Here is a 21,572-nt window from a genome sequence, read left to right as displayed (position 1 = left end):
TGAGTGTCATATCTCTCAACCTGCATACTTTGCAAATAGTCGCAAAGGCCCTTGAAAAGTAGATATATCCAGCCAAAAATCTGGATATCTAATTAGAATAAACACACCTCCAAAAACAGTTACATCATGTGCAGGGGTGAATCAGGCCCCAAAATAGGGATGTTCCTCCAGAAAAGGAGCAAGTGAGAAGTCTGGTGGGTGTTCAAAGCGTTCTCCATCATATATAACAAATGTTTCTGCATTTGGGTTTAACTGCTTTAATTCAAAGACTGTGTACATGTGTTTAATTGCTTAACTCAAAGCCCCATGTACACAGACAACCCTCTCCTCCTACCACCCAACACTACAACCTGTGAGACATGCACAAACTGGAAACAAAGCGGTCTCCACCCAAGATTGTGCTAGACAGTCAAGAAGAGAAGGTTAACACCCGCACTACACCTCAAGCAACACATAGCACTTCTAAACCCACACCACCAACACCCTCACATAGCAACATTAAACCCTCATATACGGAGGCCCTCAACAGTAACCTGCCCAAGCAACAAGGACCTCCAAAGCTGAAACGCAAACAAACACCAATCACAACCAAAGTGTCACATAGCTCACAACACCAGTGTGCCACCCAACAACAGCCCTGATACTTTAGTCATAGGTGACTATAGTCAGGCACACTGATCTCCCACTCAACAGTCTGAACAAGGAGAAAATTACAGTCAGCTGCCTGTCGGATGCCAGGATATGCCACATAATGCATGCACTCAAGTCACTCCACAACAAGTACAAATATGACTCTGGCATTGTCCATGTTGGAGTGAATGACTTGAAACGTACATCCCTGGACTACATGAAAAGAGACATGGAAGAGCTCTCAGATCATGTGGCCCAGGCAGGTATTACCCTAGGTCTGAGTAGCATCCTGCCTTCGCCCAGAATGATACCACAGTACAAGGACAAAATGATTGACTTCAACAATTGGCTAAGCTTCTGGTGTCATTCAAAAAGGATTCGGTATCTTGTCTGCCTGGGACGACATGATCGACACACCATGATGCTTTGCCAGAGATGGTCTGCACCTGTCGCACCTGGGATTCAGGTTACTGGCTAAGGCTCTTGCCACCCCTATAGTGCCTTTTTTAGGCAAAGTTCAAAGGACAAAACTACCACCTTAACAGGTACACGCATGCAAAATCTGAAGGTAATGCTACTCAATGCTAGAAGTCTAAACCTCAAAATGCACTCTCTCGAGGCACTCCTAAAAATGGAGAACATCGATATCTGTGCAGTAACTGAGACCTGGCTCAAGGCTCCAGACAGCACCTCCTGCAATACCAGGCTAAAACTCTTAACATGCTTTTCGGCCACCAAACCAGGACCGAAACAATAAAAGGTGTAGAGTGTCCATATTCACCAAGGATATTCACACCACCAGGCTAGTTGCCCAACACAATGCGCCTGAAATTCTCCAGGCCCAACTAACACTAGTAAGACTGCAATCCAAATTGTAGCTTGCTACAGATCTCCCACCATACCCCAAGATTCTCACTACACCTTTCTAAACATACTGGAAAATATTAAGATACAACCAAACATCCTAATATGGGATGATTTCAACTACCCTGCCATTAACTGGGAAAACTACTCATGTACCAACACCTTTGCCCAATGGTTCTTGGAAATCATTAAATTCCAATACCCTGGATCAACTAATCCATAATCCCACCAGAGGCTCCAATATCCTACACCTGGCCATTACCAACATGGGAAATTGATGCTCCACACATATGGTCACCCCCTCATTGGTCAGGTCTGACCATAAGCTAATCGCCCTTGACATCCACATCCCTGTCAGACGTGAAACTTCATGACACCCATGCAGATGGGAACTGAAAGTTCGACTGCTGAATCCTACACTAAAGGCACTGTGCGAACACATCCACTCTTGCCATCCCAAATAGAAACAAGATGCTCTCCTCCAAAAAAAGTAAGCCAATCTGGTGATCCCCTGCCACAAACAAACTTTACAACAAAAGGAAGAAACTGTTGCAGAAAAGAAGAAAATCCCAGGATGTAAAAAACTCCCTTACCAGCCTCAGTAAGAAGCTGAGATCCCTCATAAAATCCTCCAAAGCTAGTTATGAAAATAAAATTGCCAAAGACAACCACAAGGCATTCTACAGCTATGTCAAGAATCTAAATGGCAATGCTCAGATCTGCTCTGAGCTACAACAGAATGGCATTAAACATACAGATCCCAAGGATATTGCCAATATACTGGCAGATCAATTCAGTGTCAACTTCACTTCCACTCACACCCCCAAATGGCCCATATCAATACCGAAAGATTGCCAAATTCTGGTAATAACGGCCAATCAGGTAAAAAATGCACTCTCCAAAGCCAAGAATACAGCATCCATGGGACCAGATGACATCCCGGGCTGTGTACAACATGAACTACAAAATGAAATATGAGTAGTCTCATCCCAAAAAAAATATATATTTTTCTTTGCTTGATCTATTTTTTTTTTTTTTCTTTTCTCTCTATACTCTAAAAATTGCTAATGTAATTCCAATATATATCGTTATTGTATTGTGTATAATGTTGTGTCTCGGCCTCTACTGAAAATGGACATGTATCCAGTTAGACTAGCCCGGTCAACAAATGTAAAATAAAAATAAATAAATAAAATAAATGAACTTGCAGGCTGTGTACTACATGAACTACAAAATGAACTTGCACCTCACATAAGTGTCATGTTTAATCATAGCCTCACCTCAGGCTTCGTGCCAACCGAGTGGCACACAGCTACAGTTATCCCACTCCACAAGGGGGATCCACCTTGGATCCTGGGAACTACCGCCTCAACAGTCTGACGATCCTGATCTGCAAGGCCATGGAATGTATTATCATGGAACTTATAAACAAAGACATTGGCAACCTTCAAACACTGACCCCACCCAGTTTGGGTTTGTGAAGGTCCGATCTTGTCTTCTGAACCTGATTGACTTCTTCGAATCAGTCTCCAGAGCTGTGGATGAGGGTAAGGCAGTCCACACAGCCTATCTGGACCTCACCAAGGGCTTCGACACCATCCCCCACTCTGGAATCATAGATAAACTTGCTAAGCTGGGCATTAATCCCTACATCACACGATGGGTTGCCAACTGGCTTACTGACAGAACCCACACTATAAAAGTAGCAGACTCCAAATCCAGCTCCAGGCAAGTGACAAATGGAGTACCTCAGGGTTCAGTCCTGGGACCGCTCTTGTTTGGCATCTACTTCTCTGAAGTACACGCCAACACTAAGGGACTCTGGCTAACAAAGTTTGCAGAGGACTAAAAGACTTAAAGAAATCCCAATCCCTCAGAGCAACACGCTCTAGGAATCTAAACATTGTCATCACAATGAACAAAACATGCTGGAGGGATAGGCTCCTGACCCAGACTCTGGAATGGACTGCCCACATATGTCAAGCAGAGCACCTCTTTGGCACTCTTCAAAAGGAACCTTGACGATTGGATGGGAGATAGAAATTCACTCCGGGGATCACGTCAGTCGCCCTTGCTAGATAGGGGTCCAGGGAAGTAAATATTGTGGGAAGAAATAGCCAGGGAATTGTTATGGCTAGGCTTGTACAAGCCCTAGGGACAACAGCCTAGTACCAACCTATGAAATCTATTATTAAAGGGAAAAAGAAAAACAAAAAGGCAACAGTGTAACTCACTCCACAGTGTAACTCACTCCTATTTTAGCTCCGGAGTCCAAGTAGCACTGATTCACCATCCTCACAGAAATAACAGTGATCCAAGACTATAATTCTAGTCAGCAAACTTCTACAGCAATTTTTTTCCACCTTCAGAAGGTCTTAACTTATGCTAAAATAAGCCAAGAGACCTACCATTAAGAACTTACTCGTGTAAATGGAAATGTTTTTACTGGTATCAAGAACAGGATATAGAACTATCCAGATAACTTGTTAAGATCCTTCAAAATCTCACTGTTTTGTTCAAGTCAAGTCTAGATCTACTCATAGGTTCATAGGTAGGTACTAAGCTATCGGCCCTAGGGCCTATACATGCCTAGCCAAAAAGGTACCCTGGCTTTCGCCATCCAAGAAAATTATTTTTCTGTACCCCTGTCGAGCAGAACCACAAAGGCGATCCCCAGGTTGAATTTCCAATTTCCCATCCAATCATCAAGATTTTTCTTGAAGAGTTCTAATGAGGAGCTTTGTTTGAAATAGATAGGTAGTTTGTTCCAAAGTATGGGAAGTCTCTGGGACAGGAATCTATCCCTCTAGCATGTTCTGTTTATTGAGGTGACAAGGTTTAGGTCCCTAGAGCGTGTAGCTCAGAGGGATTGGGATTTCTTTAAGTGGAGCATGTCCAACAGCTCTGGGTTTGACATAGCTTTGTATGTTAGGCAGAGCTCGCCTCTGAGTAGGCAATATGCGACGGAGTAAAGCTGAGTTTTTTGAGACAGTCTGCGTAGGGCATCTGGTTGAGACTGGTAATCCTCTTTTGTGAGGCATTTCTGCGGCCATTCCAGTTGTTGTAGATGTCTTGTGAGGTACATACTAAAAAAGAGGTGTTGTACTCTATAATGGGTCTAATGAGTGATGAGTAGAGGGAACAATGACCTCTTTATTCCTGGATGAGAAACCTTTTGTGATGAGACATAGAAGGATTTCCCGACTACTGTGGCGATGTGATTATCAAAGGACAGACTGTTATCCACCTGTGTCCCAAGGTCACATCACATTTTCGGTGTTAAGCAGACTACCACCTAAGTGGTAGCTCATGGGTACAGAGTTTTTATCGAGGGGGATGATAATGCACTTTTTGGCATTGAGCTTCAGGCAATGGCTTTGACACCAGGCATCTGTCTCAGTGAGGCCCTTCTGTAGGATGCCCATATCGTTAGGCGTTTCAATTATGGCTCCTATTTTGCAGTCAATTGCGAACTTCATTAGCCAAAGACCTTCTGTGTTAGCCTGTACTTCAGAAAAGTAGATACCAAACAGGAGAGGATCCAGGACTGAACCCTGTGGTACTCCACTTGTCACTGGTCTGAAGTCGGATTTGGAGTCTGCTACTTTCACAGTGTGGGTTCGGTCAGTGAGACAGTTGGCAACCCATCTTGTGACATAGGGATTTATACCTAGTTTAGTGAGTTTATCTATAATTCCAGAGTGAGGGATGTTGTCAAAAGCCTTGGCGAGATCTAGATAGGCTGTGTGAACCACCTTACCTTCGTCTATGGCTTTGGTGACTGCTTCAAAGAAGTCAATCAGGTTTAGGAGATATGATCTGCCTTTTACAAACCCAAACTGAGTGGGGTCCAGAGTTTGGAGATTACCAATGTCTTTGTTTAAGCTCCATGATGATACGTTCCATGGCCTTGCAGACCATTGTCATTAAGCTAATGGGGTGGTAATTCCCAGGGTCCGTGGTGGCTCCACCTTTGTGGAGTGGGATAACCGTTGCTGTGTGCCATTCAGTGGGCACAAAGCCTGAGGTGAGGCTATGATTGAACATGGTGCTTGGGTAGGGTGCCAGTTCGTTCTGTAGTTCATGTAGAAAACAGCCTGGAATGTTGTCATGTCCCATGGATGCTATGTTCTTGGCTTTGGAGAGTGTGATTTTTACCAGTGCAGCCGTGATTACAGGAACTTTGCACTCTTCCGGTATAGAGATGGGCCCTTTAGGGGGTGGGGGGCAGTAAAGTTAGCACTGAACCTATCTGCCAGGATGTTGGCAATATTTAGTGCCATTGTGCTGTAACTCAGAGCAGATCCGAGTGTTGCCTTTGAGATTCTTGACATAGCTATAGAATGCTTTGTGGTTGTCTTTAGAATCAGTGGCAATTTTGTTTTCATAACTAACTTTGGAGGATTTTATGAGGGATCTTAGCTTCTTACTGAGGCTGACCAGGGAGTTCTTCCAGTCATTGCATTTTACTCTTTTTTGCAACAGTTTCTTTCTTCTGTTGTAGAGTTTGTTTATGGCAGGGGACCACCAGATTGGCTTCCTTTTTTTTTTTTTTTTTGAGGATAGCATCTTGGTTCCGTTAGGGATAGCATGATCCATGCACTCATGCAAGTGCTTATAAAGTGTATTTCTGTAGGATTCAGCAGTCGTACCTCCATTGTCAGTCTATCGTAAAGTTTGCCATTTCTGTCTTAAGAAGCGTGAAGTTGGCTTTGGAGAAATTTTTACAGTGGTTTCCCCAACAGGAGGAGTGGAGGCAGGATGTGGATGTCTAGGGTGATTAGCTTGTGGTCGGATTTGACCAACGAGGAATTGACCTCTGGTGTTGAACAATGGTCGCCCATGTTGGTAATGACCAGGTCTAGGATATTGCTGCCCCTGGTAGGGGTGTGGATAAGTTGATCCAAGGCATTGGAATTTATGAATTCCAGAAAATGTTGACCAAGAGAGTTGGTACACGAGTAGTTTTGCCAGTTAATGGTGGGGTAGCTGAAAAATCGCCCATTATTAGGGTGTTGGGTTGTACCCTAATATTTTCCAGTGTATCAAGAAATGAGGAGTGGGAATCCTGGGGCATGGTGGGGGATCTGTAGCAAGTTACAATTTGGATTGCGGTCTTGCCCAGAGTTAGTTGGATAATCTCGGATGCATTATGCTGAGCAACTAGCCTGGAGGTGTGGATATCCTTAATGAATATGTTCACGCCTCCACCTTTAGTGTTTCAATCCAGGTTAGGGGGCCGAAAGGTGTGGTATGAATTATAGCTTGGTAATGCAGGGGTGCTCTCTGGAGTCTTGAACCAGGTCTCTGGCACTGCACAGATGTCGATGTTCTCCATTTTAAGGAGTGCCTCGAGTGAATGCATTTTGAGGTTTAGACTTCTAGCATTGAGTAGCATTACCCTCAGATTTTGCTTGCTTGTACCGGTTACGGTAGTGAATTTGTCATTTGAACCTTGCCTAAAAAGGCACTATAGGGGGGTCCTAGTGGAAGGCCCACTGTGTATGTACGTGACTTCGGCTTGCGTGCCACTACTTCCTAAAGCAGCAACTTGTACTGCTGTAAAACGATCCATGAAGGGGATTTTTCATTTAACGGCCTGAAAGGCATCCTACTTTACCCATGCAAGACCTCAAATTAAGAATCTGACATTACCTCCTTCTGAACTAGTTTATAAGGCACACTTGAAATATCTGGCTAATTTCCTCTTTTAAACAGCAATCACCAAACTAGAAGGCCTTCTGAAATTAAAGTCATGAAAGTCAATGTGTGAAGAAGACAGATGCAATATCAGAGGGCCAAATTCTCTAAAACCAATCCATTCACTGTATAGTTTTCTTTCCAATTAATGGTAGGGAAAAATGCATTTCATAGATATTCACAGACAACTCAGACACTATATTAGGAGACCAAAGCTTCCGAGACGTCAGCAGTTTGCACCACCTATGAAGGGTAAACAGGGTCAACCAACCAGGTTCCTTCAAACAGCTGGCTAAATATACTTCTGTCTGTCTGTTATGAAAGAAATAAGGCTTTAACGGGTGGCTAGAGTTCATTCCATCAGATCAGTAGCTAACAAAGCAGCCTTTCTAAACATGTTTCTGATCATAATACCTGCTGAGTTGCCACTTGGGCATCCATTGACATATTCCCTAAGCACTACAAGAATATTTAGTCTAGCAGTGGGGAAGGATTTGCTTTGGCAAGACAACAGCATCTTTTAGAAATGATCTATCCTTTCCTGAAAGCTGGCAATGTACAGCTCAGTACCACCCCAATCAGAATTTAGTTGGTGCAGTAATGATCATTACAATGGAAAAATTAACACCTGTTTGAAATGTTATTAGGGCATTTACTGAAATGAAGAATAAGATCCTCAAGACTGCCACTTTCTTTCTCCATTACAATGTGTGCCTTAAAAGTCTGGTGTTTTTATTTTTTTCCATAGTTACTTCTTTCTGCATTGTATTATAGATTTTAAGAGTAGTTTTTTGGACTTTATTACTGATGCTTTTTAAAGCATTTTCCCATTGATTTTGCTTATATTAGCACTTTTGGAAATCCCCCCCCCCACCACCACCACCACCACTACTGAAATCCATTCTGAATGCAAACTCAAACACAACTAAAGTTTCACCTATAAAAACAATGGAGCTGCTCACGTATACCTTGAGAATAAATGGCATTCTTATCTTCAGCTTGCATCATCGTCACTTCTCTTCACTCAGAATCATATGCCCCCCCCCCCAACTTACAGCCACAAAAACTGAATATTTTTGCTAGCATCTCTCAGCCATATACATAGTCTTGTAACACTGCTAATCCGTCCACCTCTGTAATTCTAATATATCCTATACGACAGCTGTATATAAAAATCAACAAACCTGCTTTATACACCAATTCCTTCTCTCTCCTCCATTTATTTGAATTCCCAAGCACAAATTTATTTATTTATTGATTGACTTTTGTTAACCGGGTTACTTCAGCTGAGCCAGGGGCCCATTTTCAGTGGAGACCCGAGGAGAAAATCTCCAGAAAAATTATACATTAATACAACAGTGGAAAAAATTACAAATTATTACAACAGTTGAAAGAAAATGTTGCAAGTTGTGACTTTCGGCTCTTCCCTGTTAGGGGTCGCCACAGCGGAACTCCGGTCCGCTAATGACTGGCAGTTGATTTTTACGTACCGGAGTTGCCAGCCCAGACGCACAACCTTCAACGAAGGTACGCGTGTCTCCATGCAGAAGACGCTCTGAGAGTCGAACCGGACAGCGTCTTACTGTGAGGCGACAATGCTACCGCAGCACCACCACAGCGGTACAAGTTGTTACTATAGTTAATAAAAAATATAAGACCAGCAGACAACAGTAGTAAACAGTCCAAAAGTAATAACTGTCTGGTCGAAAAATATTGCAGATTGTTTAAATGGTTACACTATTTGAATTTACCTGAGACCAATTGGTACATAAAGACTGGACAGGAGTAATATGAGAGTCAGTTGCAGTATATAGAAGTTAAAATGAAAAGAGATTAGAAAGGGTCAAGTGGGGGCTTGACATGGACAGGACCATGGCTTTTGTACAAAGTTCTTTTTTAAAACAGGTACTTCTGATGAATGCTTCTTATGTTAAGTGAGAGAGAGTTCCTGGTGTGGGCAACAGAGTGTTTGCAGAGGGACTTGCCAATATTTTGATTGGGTTTGTAAACATCAAGGAGGTGTCTGCTGGTGGTACGGAGGGTTACAGCAGGAGACTAGATTAGAGATGCAGGAAGAGAGGTCATTCAGAATAGAGTGTGTAATATGAAGTTGAGGTAGAAGTAACTGATTAGAGAATTCTGGCCACTGGAGGTTTTTTTTTTTTTTTTTTTTAGGCGAGACAGTGATGGGATTTGTGAGGGAGACTGGAGGCAAATCTGGGCATTTGTTATAGGTTTGCTCTAGTTTGGTAATAAGGGTTGTTTGAACATTTGTAGGGACAGGAGCTGCATAAAGAAGATTGGGTAGAAGGAGGAACTGAGCTAGGGAGGGTTTAGAGGAAGGTGTCAGGAATGTTTGGTTGCAATAGAGAAGGCCAAGTTTCTGGTGGGTCTTTATACACCGATGGATGTGAATATCGAATTTGAATTCATCATCAATAATTACTCCTAGCAGTTTGGTATGCGGTTCAGGTTTGATGATGGTGTTATTGAGGGAGGTGATGGACAAAGAGGGTTTGTGCTGTGCAGGTGTTTTAGGAAGAAGAGAAGGCACTTTTTTTTTTGGTTCAATATTAGTTGGTTGTCGGAAAGCCAGGATTCGACAGAGGAGAAAGTTTGTTGAGTGAGAGCAAGAAGTTCTAGGATACTATGAGCAGTTGAGATGAGAGTGGAGTGCATACTGCAGAAGTGCAGAGAGGTTAGTAGCAGAGTGAAGTTTATTAGTGAATATATTGAACAGAAGGGGGCCCAGAGCAGAACTTGGGGAGAAGACCAGTATTAACAGGGAGGAATGGAGAGAGGTCAGTTTGCCGGCGGATGGATTGTTGCCTTCTGGAGAGGTAACTAGAGAACCAGCCAATTGGCGAGGTAGACAGATTGAAGTCAGAAAGTTTAGATAGAAGTTTAGAGTGAGACAGTATCAAAGGCCTTAGACAGATCAAGGAACAAACAGGAGCCAAGCAGGTTGTTGTCATGGGCTTCAGATATTGGTTTGTGTGAAAGACAGTAATGCAGTGGCAGTGCTATGGTGAGGTCTGAAGCCATGTTGGGTAGGGATAAGGAGGTTGTTGTTGAGAATGTGTGATTGACTATGGATGCACCTTTCCAAGATTTTGGATAGGGCAGGACAGGATGGCGATAGGTCTAACGTTAGAGGGATCAGTAGAATTTCCACCTTTATGGAGAGGGATTGTATAAAAGGATTTCCATATGTCTGGGACAACAGCTTCAGAAATGGAATGATTGATAAGAATACTGACAGGGTAGGCAATGGATTGAGCAGTTATTTTCAGGAAATGGGAGGGTAGTTGATCAGCAGAAGTGGAAGCAAGGCTTAAGTTTATTTAGGCGAGATTTAATAGTCGTGATGGGAACTGGTTGAAAAGAAAATGTATTGGGAAGAAGTTTGTTTTGGGGTGATAGAGGGGTTGAATCAGAAATACTATTTTGTATATTTAGAAGTTTTTGGATAGTTTCCATGAAATAATTACTTGTTAAGGAGAGAGGCAGTTTATGTAGCAGTGTAGTGTGGATAAGGGATGGGAGTAGTATGGTTACCAGGGTGGAGCAGAATGTTAATGGTAGTCCAGAATGTTTTGGATTTTGTGTGGGCAACATTGTTTGGAGGAAAAGTAAGCTTTTTCATCTTTAATGATTAGTTTTTTGATCATGTTTCTAAGCTCTTTGTATTTCTGTAGTAAGAGGAGGGGGGGGGGTTTGTTTTTAACCCAGGCTTCCCAAGCTGGCACCTCTATTGTGCATGATTGAGCGAGTTTGTTTAGTAAGCCAAGGGGCATAGTTGGATTTCATTGCGATTTTTATAGAAGGGGCAATGGAATCTAGTGTATCAAGGAAAATGTTATTGGATTCCATAGATTCATTAAGAGGGAGGTGGTTTGGAAGGACCAGTTAATGCTGGATAGCTTGGAGTTAAACGTATCTGGGTCAAAGTGGGTAAGGTTACAACATACTCTGCAAGTGTGATCTCTTGGTGGATGTTGGGTAAATCTATGAATAAAGGTTTGGGAGTGGTCACTTACAGAGTTAAAAGTATGCCAGGGTTATGGTACTGGTTGAGGATCCAGTCAAGGATATGTCCAGATGTGGAGTTTTTGTTAGTTCTAGTAGAGGTAGTTAAGTGTTGGTGAAATCCATGAAGCTTTGGACTAAGGGTATGGGATGTGGGGGACAGTTTAGACCAATCTATATTGACATCTCAAATATGATGGTTTCATAAGGGACACACTGGATGAGCCAGGAAAGGAAGTTCTCTAGGATGGGAATATTATTGCCAAGGGGAATGTATATAGAGACTATGACAATTTTTTTGTGAGGGCTGAGGTGACAGTTTACAATAAGAATTTCTGTGGGTGAGAAGCTAGCAGCAGAGACTGAGAGTGGGGATAGATTAATTTGTTCAGAGTAGAGGATCACAACCACACACACACACACACACACACACACACACACGCGCGCGCACACCCACATACACAATGACAATAATCCCATGATGTATTATCAACTGGACAAACCCACTAATACACATCTTTAAAATGATCAATGTTCAACATCTACTAATACACAAGTTTCTTTCATGCTGCAATAGTTTGCCTTTATCCAATATGAAGGTAATATCATTAAGCAAATAAATGTGCAATTGTTAACGTTCATTGCTTAATGTTTGCTCGTGTATTTTACTGAATGTCCGTTTAAAAGTTTGGTAATATATTGGAACATTTCTCCACAGGCCTTCGCTGAAAAGGGTGTTTATAGACCCAAATGGACAAACCTGGTAAGCTAAACTAAAACTACAACCTACTACATGGCTACATGCCACATGAGGAGCTCAGTGTCTCCCCAGCCTAACACCACTCTAAGTATTCAGCTGCTGTACCACCTTTATCTTTTATCCGACCAGTGGATACATTGTTATAAGAAAAGTGCAGTCTGGGTCTGAACTGTCCGCAAACGCACACAAACAGCTAAAGTTAAAGCACTCTGCTTTGTCTTGTAAGCAGCCCCCCCAGCACTCAGACTCATCTTCCATTTCTCTTTTATTCCTTTCTGTTAGCAAATAGTATCCATAACTAATCAAATAGCTGTGTGTTTGTTAATTTAAAATGAGACCACAGTAGCCTACTGATACAAGGTTATCCTGTTCTTCCACCTGAGAAATGGTTAAGAAATGACTTACAGCTTCAGAGCAGTCCTTGGTTAATTCTGACTGTTTCTTAAACACAAACTTGTCTTTGCTTGGATCTTGGCTCATCCCGTTCCGCTCCCCTCCCTGCCCCCATATCCCAACCCCCCTCCCCCAATGCCTGAAATTTAAACTTGACCAAGCCACACTCACCAGAGTTCAAATTACCAAATCTGCTTAAGTAATTATAACTAATCCCTCCCATTGCAAATTACTACCCATCTACAACACATTTGCACTCACACACAGTAGTAACTACCCAACAGAAACATACCCAATAGATACCCCAAACATCTCATACATAACTTCTAACATTGAATATGTGACATTATAATCCACCCTCTACACCAAAACTTCCTACCACATTAACACAAACTATCTGTACTACCTTCTCATGTACCCAAACCCATACTTTAAAATTTGTACTAATATCTACTTAATCCCAAACTCAACCCCCATTATATCCTGAATAGTCATCATGTCTACCAAACCTCTTTCACTTCTAACTCAAATACTATTTATTATACCATATCTAACCGAACCTCTCACCCAACCTCTCAGTGCAAACCACCCACCCCCATTTCATACAACTAACCCACTCTCCATGATGCACACATATTCCTCAACCTGCATATCACCCAGTCTCTACCCTTTCAATAACGGTATGCTCTTCACCTACAAACTCTTATCTAACCCCAAAAACTCTACTCACATCAATATTAGCCACATCCCCATAAAGCTTACACCCCACAGATTACATACCAAACAACTCAAATACCTCTTCTGCCATCTCATCTCTATCTTTCCCTCAGGCAACATTTACCAAAACCCTGTTCCTTCGGCCCCACACATCTCAACCTCCCAATCCTATCCTCCTCCCACAACTGGTAAACCCTCAGTTTCCCAGCTCTAAATGCTCACAGCATATGCAACAAAATTCCTAACCTCCATCCCTGGCTTCTCCATAACCAACCAGATATTCTGGTCATCTCAGAAACCTGGCTCAAATCCCATATAAAAGACTCTGAACTAACACCACCCAACTACTCCATAATTAGGAAAGATATAACACATAAAAAAGGAAGGAGAGTCACTCTCCTCTACTCATCATCCCACTTAGTTACCACCCCCTATACCAAACCTATTCCCAAATTTGGCAAGGCAGAACTAATTCCAGCCCTACTTCATATAAACAAACAAACAAACGTATATGCATAGTCTCCCTTTATATCCCTCCTGGAAACAATATCTCACCCCTTGAAGATGTTCTCTCCTGGTTCTCCAACAACATCACTAATGAAACTATAATCCTGGGTGATGTTAATAGTAACTGGTCAACAATTCAATCTCCTACAAACTCACTTAATATAAAACTTGTACAACTTCACTCCGCTTATTAACTCAACTATGCCTTCCAAGAACTTCCTTACTGGAAGCACCCTGGACTGGATTCTAGTTTCTCATCCACATTACATCTCTGAAATTGGCACTCTGCCCAACTCATTAGGTGACCATTTCCCCACTTTTGCCCACCGTCTTCCCTACTCCATACAACTAACTCATACCTATACCTTCACTTGCCGTCTAAAAAACTCTAATCCTAGCACATTCTCAAACATAAAAAAAAATGAACTGGAACCCACTAAAAACCCTTTTCTTAGAAAATAATGTTAAACAAAACGCATAAGAACCAATCCTGTACCTTGACTAACCAAAACTACCTTACTAGCCATGCGATTCTGGGATAAAGCCTGGAAATGCTACTCCAAAAATAAAACTATCACCACCCTTAATGAATTTAAAACACTTCATAACAAGTAAAAAAAAAATTCTCTCAAGACCGCAAAACCTACTTCTCTACAATCCAAACCAACCATAACACCAACCCCAAAAAATTTTGGCATGGAATCGCCTCCCTTCTCAACCCTGGCAAAAAGAAAAAAACCCTGCCCCAATCCAGATGCCTCTGACTTGTAGTTAGCCACCCAATTTAAACACTTTCATCGATTCCATAAGTAAACATACATCATTATTCACTTCCCATTCGGCTTCCCCACCCTTATTTCCACCTATCGCTCCCTCCCCTAGCATCTCCTGATCACAACCTCCTCTTTTCTCCTTCAACCCCATCCCTACAGCCACCATAAAACACTAACAAATTTAACCCAGCTCCAATACCCCTGATGACATACCCTCATATTTCTTAAAAGTTGCCAGAAGGCATAGTTCTTCCCATCTGCATGCTTATAAATCGATCTATTGCTGAATGTCAAGTTCCCCAGCTCTGGAAAAAGATCTTTATTATTCCACTCCATAAAGGTGGTAATAACAATAATATCACAAACCTTCGCCCTCTCTCTATCTTATCCCCCATTTCTAAACTTCTCGAAAAATGTATCAACTGCAACTTCTACCTTACCTCAAACAACCAGCTTCTAACCCCCTACTCAACATGGTTTCAGACCCGGCCACAACACTACCACAGCTCTCCTCTCCCTCCTAGAAACAGATAATAAGGCCCTTGACACTGGCCACATCGTGTCCTCTCCTCCTTGACCTCAAGGCATTCAACACCATCTCTCATAACCTTCTTTTCCCTAAACACTCCAAACTAAATCTATCCCCATCCTCTATTAACTGGTTTACCAGTTACCTCTCAGACAACAAGCAGTCAAGACGGAAAAAAGACCCTTTTCTCAATACTCCCACAGGTGTCCCCCCCAGGGTTCAATTTTAGGCCCTCTTCTATTCAATATATTCATAAACGATTTCTACCAAGCCATCCCAGATGTCAACATTGTCCAACATGCTGATTATTCAACAATAATCTGCTCTGCCTCTTCTATACCCACCCTAGTTAAATTAACCCAAGATGCCTTCTCCTCCACTGAGCAATGGATGATGGACAACCATCTAGCACTCAATGCTACTAAACTCATGAGATTTCCTACTTCCAAAACCACCACCCTAGATAAAACTTCATTCTCAGTCACCAGTCAAAATACAACTCCTCTCAAAATAGTCTCTAATGTTAAACTACTGGGAGTCCTGATCAAATACCAGCTAAAGTTTGATAAGCATCTACAAGTAAATAAATAAATAAATAAATAAATAAATAAATAGGCATGCTTTACTGCCACAACCGTTACAGCTCTCCCTCCACTAGGCTCATCCTTCACCAACACTTACCTTATCCCATCCCTCCTCTACGGTGCCTCTATCCTTACTAACCTGCAATCTTCCCTCAAGACTAAACTCTCCCCTTGCTATATTAAAATAAAATTTGCAACTGGCCATAGATCCACTTTCCATCCCTGCACTGCCCTACACCAACTGAATTGGCTTGAGCTGTCCAATTACCTCATCTATATTCATCTTGTCCAAGCGCACAAACTTTTTTTCACCCCCTCTCTGTGTCCCTCTCTTGCCACCTCCTTTAAAATGAACCAACCAAATAGACTTTAGAGATCTAAGTCCCAAAATCTAATTGAACTGCATAAACCCGCCCATCGACCAGGCAAACATCTAATGTCCTTCTCTTAAGCACACCATTGGAATTCCCTCCCACCTCTCATCCACACCACCAGCAGCCTCTCTTCATTCAAAGCCTTACTTCACACACACACCTAACTTCACTATGGGACTGCTCTTGCTCCCACCCCACATAGTCCCCCTACAGTACAGCTACTTCTCCAGAAGCTATAATTCACAATAGCCTCCCATTGTTTTGTACCCCTGATAAACTCTAGGAATTAGCATAACTCCTAGAATGGTACAATTCAGTAGCCTTGAAATTAACTGCGTGAATTAGCATAACTGTTAAAACAATTTTGACTGTTTCCGTTATTGCATTGTGCTAATATGTTAAACCGTTAAAAACTTTGACTGCTTGTAAGTATTACTCTTATTGCATTGTACTAATGTGTTTTTCTATTTGTTTAATTTTGCTTCATTTGTGCACATTACATTTCTCTAATAACTTAGTCTTATGTTAAATCTGTAATTTGTAATTTGACTCCACTGAAAACTGGCTCCTTGTGGCCCAATGGACTATCCTGGCAAACAAACTATAAATAAATAAATCAAAATAAAATAAAAATAAATATAAATTAATTGTAAAGCCTTTGCTACTGGATATGTAGTTCACCTAGCCTTAGACCTTTACATTTTAAAGGTGTATCTGGCTGTTTTATGGAGGTTACTCTTAGTGCCATCTCCCATGAGCATTTGATGGTTTTTGGGTCTTCCAAAAACAGAGCAGAGAGGAAAGTGCATTTCCCTTTACAATCAGACTCTGATAAATGACCATGGTTTAAGACTGGTCATTTTTGTGCCAAGAGAAACATCCTACACCAACTGATGAAGAAAAGGAGCCAAGGCGCAATCCCTTCTTGCCAGCTAAAGTCCCAATTACATGGCAATCTCTGTAGCAATTACACCATTTTCTGAACGTGATATAAACCCAACCAGTAAATAGTTCTTGCAGCAATGATCCTACTGCTTAAATATCCACTGTTAGTGACAATACTGCACACAATTGTGTTTTTCTGATTAGCACAACTTATGAGATGCAAATCCAATACAACAAAATTACTACAAGTCTGCTATACATTATACTAACATTATGACAGTAAGGCTACTGTAAGCAACATGGATTTCTTGGTATTAGCTCTCAAAGAATTTACAGTTATAATTACACAATCTCAAGATTGCTATATCAGTTACCAGTATATAACCGCAAAATTAACTATACCGTGTAGTGATTTTTTTCAGTCATATGCACTATATCTGTTTGCAGCCTGAATACTTTCTTCTGCTGGCAACAGATACATAGTACCTATTTTAGACTAAACCATCTAAAGACCAATTAAAATTGAATTGCTAACTGATGCTGTTTAAGTACTAAACAAGCTAGGAAAAACACAACAAATGTAAAATGCACTTACTCAGAATGATAACCATCTGGACTCCATTTCATCACTATCTTAAATCAAGTGCCAGGGGTACTTTTTTTTTTTTTACAAAGGGAATGGTATAAAAAGGAGCACTATCTGGCAGAAACAGGTACAACAATCTGCAGAGCCACAGAACTAGATCACCAAACTGTTAGGCAAACATGAAACAACTTATGACGGGTTGTGAGGGCGGCTTAATAGCCAAGGTGTTTGTCTTACAAGGTGCAAGGTTGGAGTCTCAAGGGATAATTGGCTAGGCTTAAAATGGCTCGCAAGGGCAGTTAGCTTAGTACCAAACTGTGAACTATGCACAAACATAAATTAACAAACAACTACATGATACAGGAAGTCAGCAAAAGCTAATATACACCTCGTTATGCAGAGTTAAAGCAGATGTCACAGCAAATAGTGAAAAAGACTACCACTGCAAGAGATCTACAAACTATGAACACAAGTATATGCACTAAAAGCATATTGTTACATGAGAAATCTTCTGTTCTACACAACAGCATGCAAAAACTGACATTACACATCAGCCAGGAATTAAAAGAAAAGCAAATGAACAAATAAGAAACATGATTGCATGTAACAATGCAGTGAGCTAGGCAATAATGCACAATATATGAACAAGCATATAATTTCAAAGCACTAATCTACTCTGCTTCTCAGATTAGAAAATCATACAGAGAAAAATGCATCCACAATTCCAGGTTACCAGTGTAGAATTTTTTTTATAATTTCTGTTTGTTGACCAAATGGTACATTTGAGCAAGTTGCCTCTTTTTAGTGGAGTTCCTGAGAAAAAGCTCCAAATATACAAAATAAAGAAATGTGAAATGTACAGTACAAGGTTTCAGTATAAAGACATATGAAAAAATGCATGACTTATAATTTACAAACAAAAAAGTACATCTGAGTATTATTTTAATAAAAAAAACACAGTTCTGAGACTTAAGATTCACATAATTAAATATGAAGTGAAGGAAAAGTAGTGTTTTGGTGGAAGAACTGAAATAAGACAGAGCAGAGAAAATGTGGAGGGGAATAATGCACAAGTAGATAGTGAAAGCAGAGTAAGAAGTTAGTGACAGAGGAATATGGAAGAAAAAATAGGAAGACATAAAGGTTAACTGCCTCAATGTGAGTAAATAAGACAGGTAAGACTGAACCAGAGCTTGACAGACCTTTAAGATATGGGCATCCTTTATCTCAGTGATGAATAGGTATGGTTTCAAGTTCTACTGAAAAAGTTTGACTAATCTAACTGAATAAACTACATGAAACTTCAACAAGGCATCTGTATTCCTCCCAAAGAGTGGGTATTAGAGAGAGTGTCTCCAGATAAAACCACTTTAGCTATCACATCTAGGACTATTCCTCTGTATTCCATTTCTTGTTACTCCTGTCACTCTCTGGGTCACAGGTGTGATACCAGATTTCATTCGAGCCCTCTGGATAACCTCAGGAGAGCTACGTTCTTACAGTAGTACATGTGTGAGAAAGAGGAAATCCATGAATTAAGGCTTCTATTGTTATTTATGCAAAACAAAGAGGTGCTGCACCGTGCACCTCCAAAACATATGAACCAACTTATATGAGGGAGCCTGCAACCTTATAATTTTGCCAAATTAGGACCTGTATGCACTACCTATAAATATACTACACAGAAAATCTTTCAAGCTCCCTTTCTAGTTGGGAAAATTGCTTTAAAACTAAATTGTCATGTGTCTGGAAAGTGTCTGCACACCACTAAAGCCCAACATATGCCATGAAAGCTCATTCCGTGGAGGTGTGCAATGGTGCTAGAAAGCAACTTGTGCTTGTTGCATCAAGCAACATGACACCATATTACTTCCTTTCCAACACTTTGCATTTCAAATTGTTTTTGTTACACAGTTAATGGTGTTTACTTCTACATACTGCTGAGGTACACTGTACTGTTTTTTACTACACTATTTGTGCTTGTAACATTGATCTCAACCTCCTAGTTCCGAAATGTGGAACATTATTTCTTACAATGTGGAACAAATGAGATAAATGTGCATGGTTAAATGCGTTACTTCACACCTGTAAAACATTTTGATAAACTAATATGATTCAGTATTACTTGGCAAGAATATCGGTTAAAAAAAAAAAACAGACCTTAACACTAAATGTGTGACAGACCTTTTTAAAAGTGGAGCTATAAGGTACACGGACCTTTGAAGACTCAAAATAAGGAACGCTCCTCCTAATGAGGTACACACTTCAGAGGTATGCCTAGTAAACTAGCAAAAACTAACTTGTCAACATACAGTAAAAAGGTGATCACTTATGCAGAAATTATGAGGTGGTTCCACACCAAATAAATGTTGCCATGGTAATCAGGATGCAACTCAAAGTGGAAACATATACTGAATGGTTTATTAAAATGCAATGACCCCCCCCCCCCCGGGCAACATAAGCTTTCACTCAGGCCAGCTAACAAGCCAGTCACCCTCAACAGACAGCAAAGATGACCTCGGTGGAATCATGGGAACTGTAGTCCCTACTCTAGTTACAGCTGCACAACTACGGGAAGCATTTTAAGAAAAATCGACTACAGCTACCAGCAAGCCATGCCCCAAACCCTTTACAACAAGCAATGAAATACTATTCGTGTTGCAAAGTTATTTAAAGGTACATACCTAAAAATACCGTTATGCTATTATTCTGTTTCTTTCATTAAAGCGTTAACAGATAACAACCCAAGTCCTCAACTACTAAAACATGCAGGTGAGGCAGTCATAAGGGAACCCTGAGCTTCTATTATAGTGCCACGTAACCTTACTCTTCTTCTCCAGTTAATACAGATACCACAAGCAACTGGCCTGTCTGCAGCAGATGCAACTAGTAACTTGCTAGCTCAAGCAGAATTAAGTTTTTGGCACCTATTTCAACCATTTTTGATAGTGTCATTCCTGCAACACCATGCGTTTACCAAGCATCTTGTACGCAATTAAATGCAACTTGCCACACATTTCCACTCTGTGAAAAGAACAACACTGTATGTCAACTAATCTTTTTGCTCATTTGCACGGCTCTAAACAGGCACAGCCAAGACGTCTTCTGAAGGAGAATGAAAATTTGCAGCGCGAGTCCCCAGAGGTTGACAAAGAGATACCAAAAGATGATGGAAGTTTCACAGAACAAACGCAGTGTAAGAACCCATAGGAGTTTACCTCAAACATGAGACCCAAGAGTACGATCATGGCCCCACAGGAAACGATGTCTGCATGGTTCTGGATAATGAATTCATGACTGAACACGGGAGGATTCTTTGAACTGGGTTTCTTACGATCACGGATCCCCATGGTAATCCTTTTCAGATTTGTACAGTGTCAAGACAAGCAAAAAGCTGTCTTAAACACACACACTTAGAAGACCACGTCTGCACTGTCTGGCCGTGAAGTTACAGCTTTAGTCTCCGCCTCTTCCCCACCCAGCACAAAACAGCAAAATGTTCGTATCTTACTGGTCGCCTGCTCACCCATTAACCGTGTCACCGGGCACTTCCTAACAAAATAATGTATCGTCATCAAAGTAGGTTACTACGTGATGCTCACATACACATATGGCGATAAGGCAGTAAAAGCCAACAGCCGGAAGAAAGAGGAAGTGTCTGCAGTTTCGTTTAGCCCATTCTAATTTCTCTTTTTGTGTCATATTGCACTGCTCTGCATCTTAAGGATGGTAGCTCCAAGTTCTACATATTTAAAAGATTTCCCGTTTGATAAGAAAGCAGAATTGTAACTGGCTGTACTGTGCCGGTAATACAATGGGTTCGTTAAGGATGTGGGCGATTACTCACTCTGCTAGGGTGCTTTTCACGTAAGCACTTGCAAAAGGCGGCTTCACAGTTGCGGGGTGTTTTGACTGTATTAGAGGGGAATAAGTTAACAAAACTTCAGACATGCAAACTTTTTGTTTTGTTTACACATTGGCTTAATTTCACAGTGCATAGAGTAGAATTCCCCGGAGAATGACAACATTTTTGAAATGTAGATTTATTTCGGGGCGCAAGACCTCACTTAACTAGCCATATCTGAGGACTCCGTTCTATTAATTCCGGTTCTGGGGCGAGGGTCGCCTGCGCCCCTTCCAAAAAAGACGCACACACCTTCTTATAAAGAAAAATATAGCCTGGAAACGTGCGATACTCTGGGGGTATAGTAAAATAACGCACTTTATTCTTAATTGTATAA

General features: G+C 41.2%; 1 protein-coding gene across 1 annotated transcript in view; it reads right to left on the bottom strand.

Moving 5' to 3' along the window:
• The window catches only part of TRAM1 (translocation associated membrane protein 1), a 641,016-nt gene extending 620,057 nt beyond the window's left edge, over positions 1 to 20,959 (bottom strand). Inside the window, exon 1 of the mRNA XM_044067154.1 lies at positions 20,550 to 20,959. Within this exon, the coding sequence (XP_043923089.1) occupies positions 20,550 to 20,681 (132 nt within the window). The 5' untranslated portion in view covers positions 20,682 to 20,959. The remainder of the gene's footprint in view (positions 1 to 20,549) is intronic.
• Positions 20,960 to 21,572: the final 613 nt, after the last annotated feature.

The sequence above is a fragment of the Protopterus annectens genome, chromosome 3.part1, assembly GCF_019279795.1.
Source record: "Protopterus annectens isolate FY-2018-M chromosome 3.part1, PAN1.0, whole genome shotgun sequence".
Taxonomy (NCBI): Eukaryota; Metazoa; Chordata; order Ceratodontiformes; family Protopteridae; genus Protopterus; species Protopterus annectens.
Note: the sequence above shows the minus strand (reverse complement) of the source record. Positions and strands in the feature narration are given on the sequence as shown.